Below are 21,676 nucleotides of genomic sequence, written 5' to 3' on the forward strand. Positions count from 1 at the left end.
AGCCCATGTAACAAAATGCTAGTTTGATTTGGATAAGGATGAGTGATGCATTCAAACTCCTCGGGCTGATGGTAACTTAGCTGAACTTAACTTAAAATTACTTTATCAGCTTTAGTAACTAAAGTGTTTGTTACAGCTGGTTAGTTTGTCAAATTGCTTTACCAAGGAATGTGATTCATAATCCTAACCTTACTATAAGCTATGTAGCCCATTCCTAGCATTGGTTGCCCCAAATGTAGTTTTCATGATGCTGATACTCAGGTATAGAATATATACTAGCCTCTATTAGCTAGTGTGATGCTGGAGGATTATTTGTATATCCAGACCTACATCCCTAGCACTGTGCACCACTGGAGTATGGTCAGCTGCAACCATTATCGTTCAGTGTAGGGCAAAAATTCATGTCTGCATTTCTTCAAACTAACTTGGACAGCACTAATCCCTGCAAAAGAGTGTTGGTAGGGATTGGTTTTCTGCAATTTATACACACCGATCTTTAATTTATATTGTATATAAAAGATGGATGAAGCAACTGTGATATCAACCATTGGTTTGTGGATTCTTCATATTAAAGCCTTTAGCTATAGTGCTTTGGCTGGTGCCATGTTGATTCTTTGGAGCCAGACGTTAGCATATTTAGACCTGAGACTTTTGTAATAAGATATCAGCTAAAATGCATAGATGCGGTGCATTGATACACATACTTGCTAATTAAGAGGCTATAATATTATTAGAATTCCAGTCACTAAAGCTGGAGGATGAACTTCTGATACAGTCTGTACCGCATGATCATTTTATTAGCACGCTCACGGCTGAGAGGTCCAGTTTTAGTGACTCAGCTGGGGGAAGTAAGGTCGAACAGACAGATACCAGCTACAGCCGGTTGTGTCAGCACATAGTGAAAGCGACCTTACCTCTAACATTAAGCCTTAATAAAACTGGAGTTATTCGGAAATTCACTTGCAATACAGCTATGAAGGTAGGAACGATCCATAGAGACCAAAATATTTGCTTTTATGAATAGTTTCCAAACCATTGTCAAAAACCATTTGATGTGTGGTTGGTAGATTTTGAGTGTGGTGACAAGCAGATGGTATAAAGAATGAAATGTCCACATGCTGTGAGTCAGACGACTGTAAGAGATTTAGACGACGTATTATTACAGAAAAGACTTAAACCAGGACGCTCTTCTAAACTGTGTTGTAGTTTTTGGTGTGGTAGGGAGGAGCTGTATTTGTACACCTCATTTTGCTGACATGTAAAGAGGAAGATGAACGTGCGTTGCAGCTCTGATGCAGCATCCCTGATGGAAACAGTACAGCGCTGCTACGGAGTGGCCACAAACTGGAAGATGTGATGAGCCTTACTGCTCCCAGCAGTCTGGACGCAGGAAGATAACCACATGCTTTTGACTTTGTGTGACTGTAGCTGACGGGGAGTATTTATAAAGTTAATAAAGATGACCTGCTTCCTATGTTTTGTTTTGTTTTTTACAGAAGTACACATTTGTGTGTATGTGTGTTTGAGATGGAGAGACTGGTATTTGTTGAAGGAAGAAGCTCTTCATTTAGACTCTTTATTTTTGCACTTGAGCGTGGAGCACTTTGCAGTAAGACACCAGGCTTCTGTTAGATGGGGCTTTATTTAAATCTGTGCTACAGCTGATTTTTTTATGTTTATCTGCGTGTGCATGTATTTCTGGCTCAACAAACTACCCAGCTCAGATATCCTCCAGTGCATGTTACTTATCTACATGTTCATTTTGATTACACTGTTGTAACTGGAAAACATGAAACCGGTATGCATATTTATTATACAAATCATTTCACACACTGTGTGTGTGTATGTGCTTTGGAGCGAAAGGTAGAGTGATGTATACTCACAGGATAATCTTTTATCCCTTAATTTCTTACCTTATTTCCAAGTTCTGTTCCTGCTGTACAGCTAGAACCCTGTGTGCAATCATCTGGTAATAAACAAATATAACTGTGGATTCTTTGAGTGCTGCTTTTTAACCTTTGCTGTGGGGAGATGACATAGTGGAGGAGGGCATGACTCTTGGAGGTCTTTAAGGGAAAAACAAAGTCTTAAGGTGCTTTGGAGCCTATACAAATATTATATGTCGATATGATCTGCTGGAGGCATGGGAGGTTTTGCAACCAGCAACATTCACTCTGGTTGTTTTTACACAGCAAAATCTCCAGTGTTAAATTAACACTATAGAGTGTCTATATGGGTCCACACCTCTGAGTGTTAAATTAACACTTTTGACAGTGTTATATGTTTAAAAGTAACCTAGTCAGTTTTGAAGATTAACAAAGGCTAACAATGAGCAGTGCTGATTTTCTAACACTGGAATATTTCTAACATTTTGAGTTATTTTCCAGTGTTAGAAAATCAGCACTGCTCAGTGTTAGTCATTGTTAATCTTCAAAACTGACTAGGTTACTTTTAAACATATAACACTGTCAAAAGTGTTAATTTAACACTCAGAGGTGTGGACCCATATAGACACTCTATAGTGTTAATTTAACACTGGAGATTTTGCTGTGTAGGTAATAAACCAAAAACCGGAAGAGTTCAAATTTCTTGGAAAGCCTTTTTTTTGGTCTCATAGGCTACGTTCCCACTGCAGGCGAAAGCGCATCAAATCCGACTTTTCTGACCCTCTGCGACCCATATCCGGTCATGGTCTGACAGCGTGAACGGCACAAATCCGATATTTTCAAATCCGATCTGGGTCACTTTCGTATGTGGTGCTGAATCCGATACATATCTGATGTTTTAGAAAGCTGCTGTTTGATGGTCACGTCGCATTAAATCTGTTTTTTACGTCACAAGACAGACGCCAATTATCAGCGCCGGAGCAGACAAAATAATCGGATTTGATCTAAAAATCGGAATTGAGCATTAAGATCTGCAGTGTGAACGTAGCCTAAGTGCCCCATACTCACATTTTCATTTTCCTGTATTCTCAGTTCATATAAAGAAATTAGTTAAATCACCCAGTATAATTAACTAATAAATATATTTACTTTTCAGTAATCATTCACATAATCCTTTGTTTTGGTCTTTGAAGTCTGTGGAGCTGACCTGTGCTGCTGATCTTGATAGCCGCACCTCCTGGTAGGGTCTCCCAAGGCCAGTGATGGACCAGACAAGGAAACACCAGCGAACAGTTTCACTTGTTAAAATTAGTAGTTGATGCGGGAAGAAGATTGTTGGAGAAATGAAACAACTGGGAAGAGCAGCCTGTTCAAATAAAAGCAGGAATGTCACAGATTTAAAGACCGAGGCTCACTTATATCTAATGACATGCAGTCATTGTCCCACACTGCCACCTAGTGTTCACAGTGCATATTTTAAAATTAATTCCAAGGAAATGTTTACTGTACGTCTCGTTAAAAACCTAGTTATGAATCACTTTGATGTGTTCACGTGCTGACCTGAACTTAAAATAAAGATATGCTGACAAGACTAAACCCTTGTTACACTAATCATTGTTGCCCATTTAAAGGTTCTGTTTAAGTGCTACGCCCGGAGTCTGAATAAACTTACAAATTCATATTTCATGTTTTGTTTGTTTGTTTATTTAGTGCTGTTATTGTAAGGTACTGTGTATGTTTACGTTTTCCACAGGACATAAACTACTTTCTGCTGATTTCATAATAAAGTATCGAGGAGCTGCCTTTTGTTTTCTGCTTGGTAGTTGATGGAATCTGATATCCAGCAGTATATGTTTTGTGTACGTTATACATTACATTGTGGTGTCATATAAATGTGACGATCTGTGAAAGTGTTAGGATAAAATGATAACGATGATAATTAATAAATAATCATGATCAAAGGGAGAGAATAAGTTTCTAGTTGTGGTTACAGTTATTTGTTAATTGTTCTCCCTCCTGTATCAGTCCTGTTTTATGTTTCCCAGTCTAGTTATTTCCTATTTTATTTTGATAGTCACATTTCCTTTGTATTCTTGCTGTATGCTTCCTCTCTCTTTACCTTGCTTGTGTTCAGGTGTGTTTTGCACTTGTACCTGGGCCTAAGGAGCTATGAGTAATACATTTTTAGTTTTTACTTTCAGTTAATTCAACATTAAATAAAAGTTTATGTTTTTCTCTGGTTCCTGGTTCTTGTTTTATTACCTTAGTTCCCTTTTGTGTCCAGTCTGTCTCTAGTCTCGTCTCTGTGTTTTGTCATCTTTCTCCCTGGTCATGTCCACATGTCTGTCTGCTCTCCCTGTGTTTTCATGTTGAGGTGTGTTTTGCACAGAGCTGTGGTGTCGTATCTGGGCCTAATGACCCCATTCTGACAGCCCATGAGACACATATTCTTAGTTTTTACTTTCAGTTTATTCTAAAGTAAATCGTAGATTAAATGTGTCTTCCTTTATAGTTCCTGGTTCTTGTATTTTTTTAAGAGTATCATTGGGTATGAACTGTTTAGCAGCCTTGTTGAAAAACACATTTCTTCACCTCTGCAACCAAGCTCATGTGGATCACCGCCAATGCTGCAGCAGCCAGTACAATACTGTCTTCCAGCCTATAATGGAAAGGAAGCATGGTTCAACAGCCTGTTGGACTGGATCTGCCAGTGCCGGGTGCTCTGTAAAGATAGTAAAGATAAGTTATTACCTCGCACTCTTCCACTGTTTATGCAAGCCATCTCAGACGTCTCAGCTAGCAAATAGTGAAAATTAGTTTTGAGTTTCAGTGTTGGTCAAAGTAAAGAGACTTTCAGAGTGTTTTCAGCAGGGAATCCCTGAGATGGCTCCATCCAGCGCCGCCTCACAAACTGAGCTGGAGCAGTTTGAATCTGCAGGAGTTGCCCTAGAGCAGGGGTGCCCAATCCCAGTCCTCGAGAGCTACCGTCCTGCAGCTTTTAGATGCATCCTTGTTCCCACACACCCGAATCAAATGAATGGCTTGTTATCAGGCCTTTGCCAAACATGATGGCATGCTGAAGAGGTAATCAAACCATTTGATTCAGCTGTGTTGGAGTAGGGATGCATCTAAAAGCTGCAGGATAGTAGCTCTCGAGGACTGGGATTGGGCAGCCCTGCCCTAGAGACTCTGCCCACACCACAACCTGAGCAACCAGAGACGGACTGCTCTAAGCAACCGGAGCCAGCTAACTGCTCTGGAATGTCTCGATGCACGCTCAATCATCCAGGGCAGGAAATCCCAAAAGGTTGATTCTGTTCATCTGGATGTTTTCAGTGGGACAAATGTTTCGTCATCATCCTACTGACGTCTTCAGTCTCAGCTGACTGCAGGTTTCAATCTTATAAGCAGCACATTTGCATAATGAGCTCCCAGCCCACTGAAGGAACAATGGGCTGGGAGGTCAGTTCCTTGATCATTAATATGCAAATTGTCATGACCATTGATCAGCGACCACTGATCAAAGACCAGTGATCAATGTCCATGAGTACCATTCACAGAGAGTTGGTCAGGCTCGAGGGCGAGTGTCTAGTGGCTGAGCCTTAGCCCATGAGCCCCGGCTGGGCTCAGCCCAAAGCAACTATGTGGGCCCACCACCCACCCACTTCTTCCATTTAGTATCGCTATAGATGACATTCAGTCATATTTAAGCCCCAAGACATTTCTAAGCTACAGATCTTGCATAAGTGCTTAGACTCTATTAGAAGTTGGATAGCAGACACACTCTAAAAACTATTGTTTAAGCTCAACAAAAAAAACATCATGGTTGCAATCTTATCGTCAGATCCAGGGCTGTACCGGCCACTGATGATGGCAGTTTTCATCACCTGCCTTTCAAGGTTGGCCTTAAATTCTTCGGTGTCCTTGTAAAGCAAATTTTAAAAATAGTTTAAAAAAAAAATAGGTTAGTGAATTATAGATTAGACTTTTATACTTACTGAATCTTAATGAATTCAGATGATCAATGGAAAACACACACACACACACACACACACACACACACACACACACGCACACACGCACACACACGCACACGCACACACACACACACACACACACACACAATGCTGGATTACTTACACCAAACTCCATGAACAGGCCCTCGTCCTTCTCTCCAAGGAAAGTGATAAGGCAGCAGATGGCTACGTCTCTGTGTGTTTCGATTGTATTGTGCTATTTAAGAAAAAATAAAGTATGCGTATAAACTACATGGGTGACTGCCAACAAAGTGCATTTCAAAGATACCCAAAGTCTAAAGAGTTGTCCTACCTCAAGAAGCATGTCCTTGATCTGCCTGATTCTCACTCCTTTAGCTCCTCCCCTTGATAAAATGACATCCATCAGTTTTGGGGTGCAATGGTCAAGTGTAGCCATTCAAGGCTTACAGTGGTTATTCTCTTGAACGCCTCCTTTATCTGTCGACCACACAAACACAAGAATTAAGCCTTGCAGACTATTAGCTATACTGCATTAATGAATGCTGTAATACATTATTTAAAGAAAGAAAGAATATGCTTGTGCAAATGGGTGTGAATGGGTGAATGTACAAGTTGTATAAAGTGCTTTGAGTGCTCAGAAGAGTAGAAAAGCGCTATATAAGAACCAGTCCATTTACCATAACCATGGCGTAATCTGTAATGTTTTGTAGAGGTTAGAATTTTGTTCACTCCCAGCCCATTTTGTAACAAATGTGTCCCAACTTAACACTAATGACCCTCGATTATCACACTATACTAACTGCTTACACAAAGTCTTGATGTTAAGTAGATTCACATAGCCTATGCCAGAACGATGCTACTGGAATGACATTAACAATATTTCACACAACCTGATTTTTCAAAAAGAAACAAAGATAGCTGCAGCTCTTAAGATCAAGAACAATACTTACTTTAAGCTGTATCACAATACTAACCAAAATCATTTACAATGTAATATTACATATAGGTCATGCAAATTTTATAAAGACATAAAATAGGTGAGCCAGGGGGGAAAAGAAGCCTCTAGGTCATCCTCTGACAAAACTATTCACAGTTTAAGGCTTCTAATTTTGGTAAAAAGAAAAACAAAATCAGCCTAAAATCAAAATGAGATTGCACTGTGTAGCAGAACTTTAGCCACGCTTTTCCTGGCCACAGTTGCACTCTCTAGCTGAAGACTTTTGTCAAATGAAACTATAAGTCTTATCCTCTGCTGTGCTAAGTTTAGAATGGCTAGCATTAGCCACATGTGGTAGTGCAAAATATCTCCTTAAATGTATGAGCATCACATCATCCAGTACAAGTGAGTAGCACAAATGCTTTGCTTTGTTAGAACTGTAAATGAAATGTTATTTACCTGGAAATGTCTTTTACAAAAGCTTGCAAGTCCACCATGCAACGCACCGTATGTGAATTTGTCCGGGCTAGTTAAGTGGGAACTTGAAATCAGAAGTTACAGTGGAAATAAAATAAGTTATCTATTCAATTTCTTTAAGTAATTACAGCTTGAATTTTATTTTGAACCCACTAACATTGGGATTTAATTTGAAATTACATATAAAATTAATTTAATGTAATTACCAACATTATTATTTCAACACAACCAAAAAAGAAAGTTTGCAACTTAGAAGGTCTGTCTTAATCAATAAATTAGAATTTTTATATTGCAGCCATGGATTTAATCAAGTGGAGGTAAAAGGCCTGGTTACTTTTTAGAGTGCAGCTTTCTCCAACTTAATGAAGTGAAAAAAGAAGTCATTGTTTGTGTTTGTGCCACTGACAGATTCGTGCCTACCTTGGGTGACTTTTGACTCGGCACATCTTCAGGTTGTTCAGAGTGCCTCTAAATGATACATTCTACATAAATGGGATGGCTGTGTCTCAGGAGATTTGGGCAGGTCATCTACTAATGGCAAGGTTGGAGGTTTGATCATATGTAAGTGGCAAGACTTGGTTAACATACAGTTAACATTTCTGAGTAAAATCCTGAAATAATAGATGGAAATAGTAGAAACAGACATTTTACCAGGTACACTCTGCTTTGAGTCTTACACGTGTGAGGCCTTAACGCCGCGGTGGAAACCGGACATTTGGACCCATCTGACGCGCCTTGTTATGTAACGGTGACCATCTGTGCCCGCTGTGTGGCTGTCTGCTACACGCGCGTGTCCGCCGAGCAGTCCGCGCGCGGGACACGTGAGTGTGCATGTAGAGCACAGCAGCATCCTGCCAGCTGCCCAAAGACGGACGCCAGAGCGGGAAGCGCGCAGCTCGGATGATCTGAACTAAGCGGTACGTACTTCCTATGTGACTGCGTGCGTTTAGCTATACCAGCAGGTTGGTGCAGGATGCAGCCTGGATGGGTGTGGATCTGTGTTTGACGGGTTGACACAGTCCCTGTAAGTAGCACCCTGCTTTTATTATTATGCATCCCGAATGGTTATGTAGCGCATTATTGCCCAGTGTTACAAAGCCCTCAGGTGCCTGCGTCCCTCCGTACAGCTGAGCAGGATGGGTGTTGTCCTCTTTAAGCTCCCGTGACACTGAGACGTTTCAGCTCTCGATATTAAAGTGCTTCCAAAAGCTTTGTGACTTCTGGACACGCTGTGATAAAAACAGCACAGAGGATTTTCACCTTTTTGATTTCTGTGTGTAGCGCGGACACAGCAGCGCGCTGTACGGGATCCAGCTTCATTTGTAAAGCACTGCAGCAAAAAGCCATTTAAATGTATTGTAAGACAAATAATCGCTGGATTACTGTGTTGTAATTGTTACTGATAATCTTGGAATTAGAAGAAAGCCTCTAATAATTTAATGGGCAGGCTACAATATCGAGTAATCATCATTCAACTCATTTCAGTTGAATTTCTTGAATTTTACTAATTTTTTAAAAGAATATTTTCTCATTTATTTAATTTAAATAGGGAAGCTTTATATAGTAGAAGAGAGGAGATATCAGTGCTGGTAATCAGACCACACAACAGTGAAAACCTGTGGCAGCAAAGAGTTTTCATCATGTGCAATAAAAAACAAAAACGACCATAATAAAAACGCCTATGTGACAGTGAAATAGCAATAAATACATGGATCATATTTATTTTTTTACTAGCAGTGAAATAAGACAACCCATGACCTGTGATGCTGACAGCTCACCTGTCTGTGGGCCAGAACAGCACACAGTGTCATGTGCTGTGCATGTCTCCGTGTTGTGTGTTTATCTGACTCTGTAGAAAAACTACTGAAAGCAACAGCAAACTTTTGTGCGCGCTTGTTCTTGTTCCCCTCTCTGCCCATGGCTCCAGGGCTCGTCCTGTGGCTCTTTTCTGTCACCAGTTTTATCTCTGCACATACTTTTCCTTTACAAGGCTGTTGCTTTGTGCTGAAATTAGAAATTGATCAAAATGAACTTCGGCTCCTGCTCCTTAGTTCTCCAGATCAGACCAGCTGCAGGTCATAAAGGAGAGCCTGGTCAGTTTGCAGTGACTGAGCTTTAAAAATCAGAGTGGCAGTTGTACTCTATTCAAATAATCAATTTGTGGTCTCGGACTGATGAAAAAAAAATCAGTGACAGATTATATTTGACTGGTATTCATATCCAAGGGATATAATAGACTAAAGTAAAAATGGGACAACAGGACAAAGAAGGACGTGGAGGAAGAGACCATGTGATATCGGTCTGTACTGTCCATCTCCACCACAGAGCTGTGACACCGTGCTCTCTGTCTCCCTGTGCTCTCACACTCAGGTCAGTGATGACAGTACTCGGGTTTTGTCTAACCTAAATCCTAACCACATCACCATGGCAACAGGAAGAAAAGGTGAGTGTGATGCTGCTTGTGTGTTTATGAATGCTACTTGTGACTGGCCTTTATTTGAAACCACCAGGGGGCGCTGTATCCCGTTTCGTGATAAAGTGGCAAGTAGTACAGGTACAGGTGATTTGAATGAGCAGAGGGCCTGGCAAATGCAGAAAGCACATGATATTTTCTCACTGTGCTTTTAACGGCTCTGTTTGTGTTTGTTGTTTTTTTCCTGTATGTTTCTAAAAATATGTGTCTGCACTGAAAATGAGCACCAAAAACAATCCAGCTCATCAAAATGTTCTGACTGCGTTATGCCATGTAGTTTACATTCTCTCTGCTGTAACCCATCCAACACTGAAGTTTTAGCATCAGTGAATCACAATGACGGGGTCCTTTGGTCCGTCTGTCACTTGTGTTGTTTTGGTCACAGATTCTCATCAGCCTCGCACCTTCTGCTCGTCTTTGCAATCTAAGAGCAGGAGAATCTAAATCACCTACCTTCTGATTTGTCGATGGTCTGCTGAGCCACAGCTGCTACCAGCTGTTCTCTGAGTGCTTAAGCAGAGTAGAAAAGTACCACATGACAATCGGTGTGTGTCCTACAACCAGTTTGGAAGCATTTTTCATATTGATTCACAAACTGTAGAGAAAGCTGTAATGTCTAACTGAGACACACATGGGAATATCACATTGTGTCTGTGCTGCATCGTTCTGCATCTGATGAGTTGCAGTTGGTGCTGTGCTGTAGGAAGCACTGGTCCAGCACATAGTCCATCCAGATGTTTCTTTGAAGCAGCTGTTGCTGTGAGTCGCCACTGTATAAAATGGAACTGAATTGTTTTACTACAATTTTTTAGGTTGTTTTGGCTCAACTGGCCCACAGCACAAAAGTCAGTAACACACCTCCTCACCCACATCAAACAATCTTATTGTCTTCACACACACCTTTGCTGTCTCTACACGTGCTTCACTACTAAAGATTTTCATTTGCTACTGTGTTGATGCACTTCTCACTTAAGCATTTTGTACTTTTGTCAGCCACAGCTCCAGATCGCTCACTTTCCTGAATACAGTCCAGCATTGCATTTATGCTTTCAATCAAATTCCTGCTCATCCAAATTTCCCTTTCATGCACATCCCAAGGATGCTGTGCTGGACTGAAATCTGGTGACTGTCGAGGCTGTTGGAGTCCGTCTCCTCTTGTCTAACCTTGGTGATAGCGGACATGATTATGCAGGATAAACCCAGCCCATCGACAATGTCTGAAATACTCACAGCAGCCCGCCTGACATCATGAACCATGCCACGTTCATCTTTCTTACTTTGATGCTCAGTTTGAGCTCCAGCAGGCCGTCCTGTCTAAATGCTTTAAATTCCTGCTGATGTCAAAGGCTGATTAGATGTTTGGATTGCTGTGATGAGCAGTGGAACAGGTGTACCTAATAATGTGACAGTACAGTAGTTGGTGTTATGCTCTCAGATTGTATCGGTTTGCTGTTCTCCATCTCAGCAAACACGTTGACAGCAGTTGTGTTCATTTCTACGGTTGCCGTGGTTTGATGTTACCTGTCTGTCCCCAGGCTCTACGTCCAAAGCAGGTGGGGTGCGTTTCCCTGACGATGACGAGCCCCCTGGCTCTCCAACACGGAGAGATGACCAGTCGAACGTCGCTACGCTCATTGCTGTCTCAGAGAAGGATGGCAGCTACTTGGTGAAGGTGTGTCTGCACACCGTCAAACGAACACAGTTGTTCGTCATGATTTCATCATTGTAAGCGATTTTTCAGGTGAAGTGTTGATAAAATGACCACAAGGTGTTTTCATGAATGAGCAGAGAAAGTCTCCTGGTTTACGATTTGATTGATTTCCATGTTCATGGATGTTTCATCTGGATACATTTGTAAAATGTAAAGTCCGGCTGAGGAATGGTGGAACAACAAAACAACATTAAACTGAGCCATGAAAATGTGACACCACGGGCTGTGTTAGCCCACATCCTCCTGAGCTATTTGATCCAATGTTTTCTACTCTTTGCCTCTAACACGTCGCTCCTCTGTCAAGGCTGGTTTCCTGAAGAGCCACCACTGTTATGAGATTGTCTTCACTGTCCCAGATGTCCCCACACTGGGCAAAGAGCTCTCATGTCTTCCCTCCTCTTCTCCATCTCGGAGGTCGCCCAGCCTGCGGGTCCAGCGTATTAACTCCACACTGGAGGGTAAGTATAGGTGTACAGGCATACTTCAGGACATGCTTGCACATATGTCTAACCTGCAGTGTTGTGGAGCAGACTGTTGCTGCACAGAGCAGGTGACCATGGTGGGTTAGGTTCTCTGCCCAGCAGTAAGTCTGTAGGTTCTCAGTAATCCAGGTCATGCTAGTCTAAGGAGCTCCTTAGACTCTGTCCACCAGCGTCCTCACTTGTGCTAAAGCATATAGTTAGGGCTGGACCAGGTGACCCTGAATCCTCCCTTAGTTATGCTGCAATAGACGTAGGCTGCCGGGGGATTCCCATGATGCATTGAGTTTTTCCTTTCCAGTCACCTTTCTCACTCACTATGTATTAACAGACCTCTCTGCATTGAATCATATCTGTTATTAACCTCTGTCTCTCTTCCACATCGTGTCTTTATCCTGTCTTCCTTCTCTCACCCCAACCAGTCGCAGCAGATGGCCCCGCCCCTCCCTGAGCCTGGTTCTGCTGGAGGTTTCTTCCTGTTAAAAGGAAGTTTTTCCTTCCCACTGTCGCCAAAGTGCTGCTCATAGGGGGTCATATGATTGTTGGGTTTTTCTCTGTATCTATGAGGCGCCTTGAGGCGACTTATGTTGTGATTTGGCGCTATATAAATAAAATAGAATTGAATTGAATTGAAGATTACTTTTTGGGACTAATGTTTCTGTGGAATCTTTTCACACGAGCACAACACAAGTCTGTAACCAAGAAATGTATTTTGAAATTCCAATTTATATATCACCAAATCATGACAGTCGCCTCAAGGTGCTTTATATTATAAGGTAAAGACCCCACAATAATCATATGACCCCCTATGAGCAAGCACTTTGGTGACAGTGGGAAGGAAAAACTCCCTTTTAACAGGAAGAAACCTCCGGCAGAACCAGGCTCAGGGAGGGGCGGGGCCATCTGCTGCGACTGATTGGGGTTAGGGGAGAAAGACATCCTAAGGAAAATGTATATGCATGGTCACATTTCCCAACACCAGGAAGTGAAAACCTAAAAACGAAACCAAAATATGGCGTTAGTGTCTACTGTCTGTGGCAGCGTCTGCGTCTCTGTGCTGAGAATATTGGTAACACCTTGCTATTTTTGAAAGTACGAACCTAAATTAAAACCCTGAGTAACTGAATGATTGTATTACATTACACTGATTAGCCCGTGTGAATAAACTGAGCATAAGCCATCTTGGGTTAAAAGCGATCCTGGAAGCCTACGTAGAACAAAACTCGAGTCTGCCTCGTGTCAGCAGGCCCAGTATTTGAGCTCTCGTCTGTAATAGTATACCAAAGCTCAGCTCTCCATACAGCTGTGACACTGTCTCTGCCTGACCCAAGCATCTCAGTACCGCAATAACAGATCTCTGCTCTCGAGCAGGTTTGAGATCAAGAGTCAGCTGACTGCTGTTGCCAGTGTCTCAGCAGAAACAGCTGGATTCATCTCTCTAGCAGCTCAACACCTCCCAGGCTTGGTTTAGCACTAAGGAGCTAAACCAAACAAACCAGTCAGCTCTCCTTCATTGCAGCTGCATGGATCTAGTCTTCAAAGGAACAGCCACAAAAAAATAAATCAACCACATTCCTGAATTTCCCCGTCCAGGAACAGCTTCAATGTCCTGGATAAGCAAGAACTGGGTTGTAATTAGAGGGGAAGATACCAACACATGAGTTCACTGGAGTGTGGACGTTCAACCCACTGTCACAGCAAAGTGTGTAATAGACATGCCGGTCCACAGTGTCCAAAATGGCTACCCTGGATGAATAAAGACATTTTCAATCATAAAAGACAAGAGGGAGGGTAAGGAGAAGAGTGTTCAGCTACAATAACAAGAAATGAAAGCACTGATGGCTTTCTGTGAACAGACTGAGTCTCTGAGGACGAGCTTTAAAGATCTGTGGTGCAACGAAAACGTTCTTCAAGCTTTGGATGTCACTGTTTGTTTCTGCACTTACCAACTGTCTGTCCTCTGGCTGTGTCCCAGAATACTTCAGCTTTTGTGCAACCACACCTAAAAAAACCAGACGGCCGTCGAGCCGAATACCAATCTCAAAGTTTCCTTTTATAGCAAAACGTTTGAAGAAGACTGTCTACAACTTATTTAAGCATTACATTAGAACATCGTCACTCAGGGTTAAGATGGCATCAGAGTTACTGAGTCTGTGCTTGTTAGAGTTAGGAGTGCTGAATGTTTTGTTCTTTGCTGCTTGAGGTAAATGCAGTCTTTGATACATTAGACATAGATATGCCGCAGCACAGGGTTGGTACACCTGGGGCTAAAGTATTCCTTTAACTGCATTGATGATGTTTCTAAAGTTCATTGGACTCAGCGTGGTGCAGACTGCGTATGAATAACTTGTCTCCTTCCTCACTCCCTCGTTCTCTTTAGGAGGTGTAAAGGTAACATGTGAATACAGAACTCACCAGGAGGGGGTGCAACAGGAGGAGATCACCATGGTAACCAGAGGGAGAAAAGACAGCAGTCTAAAGGTCAGACTCCAGGCCAGGGTCATTGGTAGGTGCTTGTGCACCGACAGATACACACACATACGCGCGCACAGACAGAGTAAACAGGTCCTAATCATACAGGACTGCATCTTTATTACCTTGTTGACTGTACACAGATCAAACACAGTTCAACAGGACACAGTGCAGCACAGTGAAACATTATAGTATGAGTATTATGCGTCAGTACATCTGGAACTGAGATTCTTGTTAAGGTGGAAGGAGTCCTGAAGAAAGGATATGTGGAGATTTTAACCCTTTAAAACCGGTCAGAGCAGCACGCTCCGTTTTGCTTAACTATTTTTAAATCCCGGTAGCACTGCAACCACGTGAGCTAGCGCAAAAAATTTTTTTGCATATGAAACCGGAGGAGTTGTACTTACATCTTATGCCATCAGCTTGTCCTCGGTCACAGTTTCCTTCCACATAAAGCTTTGCAAAAACTGCATAAAAAGCACTTGCAGCAACAAAAACATAATATTCCAGAAACACGCTTTGCCGATCCGATCAGCTGTTCATAACACTTCCTCCGTCCATCAGCACGAACTATCGCATGTCCGCCATGTTCTGCCCGAAATTGGAAGTGACGTCATTTTCGCGGAAATGTAGTTTTTTACCACCAGTGACCGCTGCGAATGGGCAGCTGAGAATCAGGGAAAGACCAGATGACAGCCTGGAAAGACTGCTGACAGGAGGGAATAGACCCTAATGGGGCTGGTGTGGGTTAGTGCCTCATACCAGCAGGACCCAGCGTTTTTTAGCGTACCTGGGTACACCCATTATTGCTACAGAAGTCTCAAAAGAGAAGGGTCTGCGAGAGCAGGGGTGAAGGAAGACCCTTTCCGGACGGATTTAATGGCAACGAACCACGGAACGGTACCACCGATGAATAGATCAACCAGCATTGCAAATAATGGACCATCAATGATGGTAGGAAAGAAGCTGCAGGACTGCATTTGTGGCTGGCCAAAACTAACAACTGACATGGGCCTTGAAATATTAGATTCTAGCTCTAGCTTAATATCAGCCGCTAGCTTGGAGTTTAGCCACCAACAGCTAGCAACACATTTCCAAGCCAGCCACAATCAACACCATCAACCAGCCCAGAGCTCATTCAGAAATAGCTAACAGAGTCTTCCAACACTGAGTCTAGCCAACCACTACCAGCAAGGGAAAGGAAGATGGAAGGTAGGAAAGATCAGATTCTGTGGCCCAGATCCAGTGAGAAAAGAGAGTGGGTCTGGCTCTTATACTAGATCAACAAAAGGGTCCAGTTGAAAGGAAGCTGGAGAACCTGGGAACCATCATCTACAGCTATGGGGCTGAGCGATGTGGGGTAAAGAACAAGACTCAGAGCAGAAAGGCCATTTCAACCAGTTAAATTCCAGGAGACAGCAGGAAATTGATAGAGGCATGAACCAGTTATCATTCCGACTGATATGCCACCTATCCAGGCACCTGAACACCAAATGGACATAAGACCACCAACATGGAGTGAAGTGGAGAAGGTAGTGAAGCAGGCAAGAGCAGCATCGGCCCCAGGACCTAATGGCATCTCATATAGGCTCTACAAAAACACCCCACGAGTCCTCAAATACCTGTGGACGCTGATAAAGGTAGCGTGGCAGAAAGGAGTGATTCCAAAGGCTTGGAGAAGAGAAAGAGGTATTCTGATCCCTAAGGAGAAGAACTCCTCATCCATCAGACAGTTTCGCCAGATCAGCCTGCTGAACGTAGAGGGAAAAATCTCCTTCAGTGTCTTGGCCCAAAGACTATCTGCTTTCCTGCAAAGAAACAACTATATTGACACATCAGTGCAGAAGGCGGGGCTTCTCTGGATGTCTGGAGCATGCCAGCGTCGTCTGGCACCAGATTCAAACTGCTGAGAAAGAACAAAGAGACCATCACGTGGTCTTTTTAGACCTTGCCAACGCCTTTTGGTCAGTTCTGCATTAGATCTTGTGGATGGCCTTCAACTATTTCAGCGTACCAAACCACATCACAGGACTGGTCAAGACCCACTTTAAGGATTTACAGTTTTGTGTGACAGCTGAGAACACCACCACAGCCTGGCAACACCTGGGAATTGGAGTTATGGCAGGCTGCACGATTTCCCCTCTGGCATTTATCACGGCAATGGAGTTGGTCATGAGGGCATTCCAGTGGGTAGTGGGAGGTGAGAGACTCAAGAGTGGCCTTCGTCTTCCTCCCATTAGAGCCTACATGGATGGTCATCTAAATTACACCAGGGCCTGTGCTGCCGGCTTAGGCCATCCGCACCACACCAGTAACCCAAGAAACCCAAAGCAGGCTCGAGCACCAACAGAGAGGTCATTATTGGCTGCTTCTGTTTTTTTTTTAAGTTTATTATTGGTTGTTAATTTAAAAAGTGAGGTTAGAGGAACAGAAGACGCAGCCACACTATGACGAAAGAAGGAAAAACAGAAAGTAAGGCTGTAAACACGACTTCCTCCCGTCACCTAGCATTGGCTGATGGTTCGATTCCCCATCAAGTGTGGTGGCGTGGACCAAGAGAGAACACAGGATCACGAGGAGGTGGGGCTACCCGCATCAATGCTCCCAGTCGCCTGCTGCTACATCACCATCTCCCAGGAAACACAGGTGATCTGACTGTTCGTCACCACACCCAAGACCCCCGCCTTGTGCTGTGCCTCCTCAGTCAGTGGGGTCATCCCAGTGGGGCTGCTTATCAAAGAAGAAGCTGGACTACCAGGTGCTGCAGTCCTGGATGTGAGGGATGACTTCACCACATGAGCTGCTGCTGCACGTAGAGCTGATGCACCTTTGATAGTAGTTGGTGGCCGCCACGAGAGACCCTCCTGCTGGCAGCCCAACAATGGCAGCCATTGTTGGGCTGCTGGTCACTGCACACTGTGCTGATGGAACCCTTGTGTGGACCCAGACGTGCTTAATGTTCGGGAGTACGAGTACGAGGCTGGGGGAGCGAACGTTAGGCAACGGGGCCCATTTGAAAAGAAGTTTTGGGTAAATGTGTGTCACAAAACAGCTGTGTGCAAGCAGGAGAAGGACCCAAACGCAAACTCACCAGAGCGGGAACTTAACTAAAAAATGCAGCTTTAATTGCTGAACAGAAATAAAGGTGATACAAAACCTTGCAAACTAAACTGGGAAAAACTAATACATGAGGAGACTCGGGGAGAATCACACACAGCTATGAGGGAGGACGTGACACTAACAAAGAGAAACACAAGGCTTAAATACACTGAAGGATAACGAGGGTAATGAGACACAGAAGGAGAGCACAGCTGGGAGTAATTAGACTGAACTAGACAAGGGAAGCAAAACTAGAAACACTGACATGAGACACAGACCTTCAACGTGAAACAGGAAACACACTGACTGAACTCAAGACATGTAAACTTAACAGACTGGGGAGACAGAACATAGAGACCTGAAACATGGGGCAGAAAGGCACAGTAGACACAACACGGAACATAGGGAAGCCATCACACAAAACCTAAGAACTAAACCCAAATTTCCCATGTGTGGGACTAATAAAGCTTATCTTATCTTATCTTATCTTATCTTGACAACCATAACTGAAACCTAGGGAAATGACAATAATCAAAACCGTACAACCAAGGACTTAGAACATAAACCATAATATAAAAATACAAGAACTCAAACTGGACCGTGACAATGTGACCCTCCAACGTTCGAGTGAGTTTCAGTGACGCTGTGGTATCTTTCTTTTTTCAGGCTGCACTCAACTTTATTTTGTTTGCAGTGAAGTGAGAGAGGTTAAGAAAAGCCAGTGGCAGCGCCACCTTCAGGCTTAATGGTGCAAACACGCATTACAAATGTTAAAAACATTGCTTCCTGGCGTTCACCTGATGTCAGCGGAGAATCCAGTGCTATTAGTTACCTGTCTGGTAGTTTCGGAAGGAGGACGTTACCAAGAAACTGATCAATTTTTTGATGGGTTTATCTGTGGAAAATACAGACTGTTTATTCTTTCAGGGTCATATATTATGTCCCCAGATAAATCTTTAACAGCACATATAGTTCTTTTTTCTTTCTTTCTTTTTTAACTGGTTAGCTAAGAATTGACCGGATTTGTTACCGTATTCAAAAGTTTGCAAGCCAAGTCTTTGTACTAAGATTTGAGTTTTTTTAATTAATAATTTCATTTAATTCTAGTTTTGTTTTGCGTATTTTGTTAATTATTTCCTGATCTTGCTGGGACACATAATCCTCTTATAAGGATTAGATTTTTTTTCCAAGTTCCTGAATATTTTTGTTTTCTTCTTCTACCCTCTGTGTCTATAACCATGTTGAGTACTATAAAATTAACATTTCTATGCGTTAAAATTGCTGCTCCCCTTTGTCTAGAGTTATAGCAGGCTGAGAACACGTGTGTGCAGCTGTGACCTTAGCGTGCCCATAGTCATGTGTGTATGGCTAATGTCGCTTACATGGGTGTGGAAATAGTTATGGCATCACCTTGAATCGACTAACTGATAAGTTAAACAGATGTTAACGCAAGAGGATGAGAAAGAAAAAAGGATTCTTATCTGGAGTGATGTTACAGTCCCGATCAAAAGTTTAAGACCACCTGAAAAATGACACAAAATCATATTTTTGCATGTTTGGATCTTAACAAGGTTCCCAGTAGCTTCAACATGGAACAAGGAGAAATGGGAGTGAGACAAAATCATTTTCTGATCATGCAGTTTAATGAAAACAACGTTTAAACTGAAACAGGCTGTTTTACAGCTGATCAAAAGTTTAAGACCACACCTCCAAAATAACCTGTAAACCCCAAAACAGAAATCAAAGTTCCAAACATGAACTCAGTGACGAACACCTCCACTGTTATTCTGCCTCTAAACATCATAATCCGTCCTTCATGCTGCTCAGTAACATTCAGTATTTATTATTTACTGTTACTGATGCTGATGTTGGCTGTTGCCGTGGTTTCCTGCTGTGTTGTTTTCTTTTGCTTGTTTTTTTTCAGCAGGTCTTTTCTCTCCGTCTCTCTTCTCATCTGTTTTTCTTTCCTTCTCCTTCTGTTGAGTCTCTTCACAACTTCTCTTGTCCTTGTCTTTCCCGTCCTGTGGTGCTGTCCGTTCTGATTGTAACAACTTAAAAATATAATAGATAAATAAGTAAAGATTGAATAAACCATCATAATCTATTGGACCCACATACCAAAAGCTCTAATGATCCATTTGGGAAAATAAATCTTTAGCATTGCTACAGCGCTGGACAGGACAGACAAAAAAAGAAAAAAGAAAGAGCTCATTAAGTTGTCATAAAGAAAAGAAACCATTTTTCTGCTACTAAGAGCTAAAGTTATTTCAGTAACTACAGCCTGCTTGGCTACGCTGTCTAAGCATTTCATGGAATGTCACATAGTTTTTCCCTGCCGGCATCTCTCCATCTACTCTGACATCTTCCCCTTTTTTCCTCTGTCCAGACCCACATCACGGCACCCCCATGCTGCTGGAGGGGGTGAGGTGTCTCGGTGCCAGGAAAGATGCCCACACAAAGCACAGCAGTGATCGTAAGAAGATATGAAGTGTGTAACTCCTGATCATACTCAGTGACTGGGTCAGGGTGCAGTAGAGAGAGAAACATGGATCCATACATAATAAGTAGAATTCATCTGAAGGACAAACAAACTGCCCTGAAAATCACATCACAGTCACAGTCATGCAATTACATTTACACGAGGCTGCCATAGAGCCATAATGCCTCTGCTGCTGGGGCCAGTCAAACCAGTGTTACAGCACACACACACACACACACACACACACACACACAGATACACACACACACACACACACACACACACACACAGACACACACACACACACACACAGATACACACACACACACACACACACACACACACACACACACACACAGATACACACACACACACACACACACACACACACACACACACAGATACACACACACACACACACACACGCGCGCACACGCAAATACACACACACAGACACAGATACACACACACACACACAGACACACACACACACAGAAACACACAGACACACACACAGACACAGATACACACACACAGACACACACAGATACACACACACACACACGCGCGCACACGCAAATACACACACACAGACACACACACACACACACACACACACACACAGACACAGATACACACACACAGACACACACACACACACAGACACACACACACACAGAAACACACAGACACACACACACACACACACACACACACACACACAGATACACACACACACAGATACACACACACAGACACACACAGATACACACACACACACGCGCGCACACGCAAATACACACACACAGAAACACACAGACACACACACACACACACACACACAGACACACACACACACACACAGACACACACAGACACACACAGACACACACACACACACACACACAGACACACACACACACACACACAGGGTGTGAGTTTCACACTTGTGTAACAGTAATGACCACAGTAACCTTGCATGAGGTGTTGTGAGCTGTCACAAACACAAAGCCAGCTGGCCTGGTGTCACGTTCCCTGTATCTACTCTGAACCACCTGGAGGTAGAAAACCTGAAATTAGAGTGAAATTCCAAAATAGACGTTAAGTCTCTGAACGTTAATGCCACTAACAGGGTTTATGAAAGATAAGACAGACATTTTACCTGGTGACGCTGAGGTTGGACTCACCTGTTCCACACCGTTTACACTTTTACACCACATGTAGTTGCACAGCAGCTTAATTAACCGACTCACCTGTATACTCTTCTTGTATCATGACCAATGTTCCCTCTAATGTTTCATGTGTCTGAGCGAGCACACAAACTCCCTGAGCGTCCCTTGGACCACTGTGAGCAGCAGCAGACGTGTGCACTGTGGTCACGCCAGCATCCAATCCATCCAAGTTACATGTTTATTAAAATAATCAAATTACAGCATTTATGTTAGACGACTTTTAATTAACTGCTTTAGCCCACTTACAATGAAAATTAAAAAAATCCTGTTCATGACCTGCAGCATGTTAACACTATTGGAAAGAAAAATAACTTCAACTCGTCAAAGGAGCTTGCAAAGAAAAGCGTCTGGACTTCTTTAAGTTGCTTGAAGACGTTTCACCTTCATCCGAGAAGCTTCTTCAGTTCTAAGGTCAAATGGTGGAGAGTCCCAG

At 42.8% G+C, this 21,676-nt stretch overlaps 1 protein-coding gene, 1 long non-coding RNA gene and 1 pseudogene across 4 annotated transcripts in view; 1 reads left to right on the plus strand and 2 right to left on the minus strand.

Moving 5' to 3' along the window:
- Positions 1–6,345, minus strand: part of LOC146571839 (uncharacterized) — a 30,529-nt gene extending 24,184 nt beyond the window's left edge. The window contains exons 1-4 of the long non-coding RNA XR_014892623.1: positions 6,216–6,345; positions 6,027–6,119; positions 4,479–4,608; positions 3,094–3,252 (exon numbers count right to left, since the gene is read on the minus strand). This is a non-coding gene — a long non-coding RNA (uncharacterized LOC146571839). The remainder of the gene's footprint in view (positions 1–3,093; positions 3,253–4,478; positions 4,609–6,026; positions 6,120–6,215) is intronic.
- Positions 6,346–8,072: 1,727 nt separating this feature from the next.
- adisspa (adipose secreted signaling protein a) lies at positions 8,073–21,106 on the plus strand. Of its 3 annotated transcripts, none has more exons than XM_085275810.1 (6): positions 8,073–8,215; positions 9,669–9,741; positions 11,307–11,443; positions 11,787–11,940; positions 14,342–14,442; positions 19,919–21,106. In XM_085275810.1, the coding sequence occupies exons 2-6, from the start codon at positions 9,723–9,725 to the stop codon at positions 19,955–19,957; spliced, it is 450 nt and encodes a 149-aa protein (XP_085131936.1). In that variant the 5' UTR covers positions 8,073–8,215; positions 9,669–9,722; the 3' UTR covers positions 19,958–21,106. The 3 variants fall into 3 exon arrangements, with proteins under 3 accessions (XP_085131936.1, XP_085131932.1, XP_085131935.1); XM_085275806.1 differs by having other exon boundaries at positions 8,075–8,215; positions 14,342–14,467; XM_085275809.1 differs by having other exon boundaries at positions 8,207–8,322; positions 14,342–14,467.
- On the minus strand, positions 17,004–17,325 carry LOC146571842 (pancreatic progenitor cell differentiation and proliferation factor B pseudogene; annotated as a pseudogene).
- Positions 21,107–21,676: the final 570 nt, after the last annotated feature.

The sequence above is a fragment of the Mchenga conophoros genome, linkage group LG6, assembly GCF_057382185.1.
Source record: "Mchenga conophoros isolate Kocher_MC1m ecotype Shallow Benthic linkage group LG6, M_conophoros_male_GT1.1, whole genome shotgun sequence".
Taxonomy (NCBI): domain Eukaryota; kingdom Metazoa; phylum Chordata; class Actinopteri; order Cichliformes; family Cichlidae; genus Mchenga; species Mchenga conophoros.

What these genes read in the sequence shown, in the direction of transcription:
- adisspa (XM_085275806.1), top strand. An exon ending in ATGGCAGCTACTTGGTGAAG is followed by an intron (nt 11,444 to 11,786) that starts GTGTGTCTGCAC and finishes TCCTCTGTCAAG; the next exon opens with GCTGGTTTCCTGAAGAGCCA. An exon ending in ACTCCAGGCCAGGGTCATTG is followed by an intron (nt 14,468 to 19,918) that starts GTAGGTGCTTGT and finishes TCCTCTGTCCAG; the next exon opens with ACCCACATCACGGCACCCCC.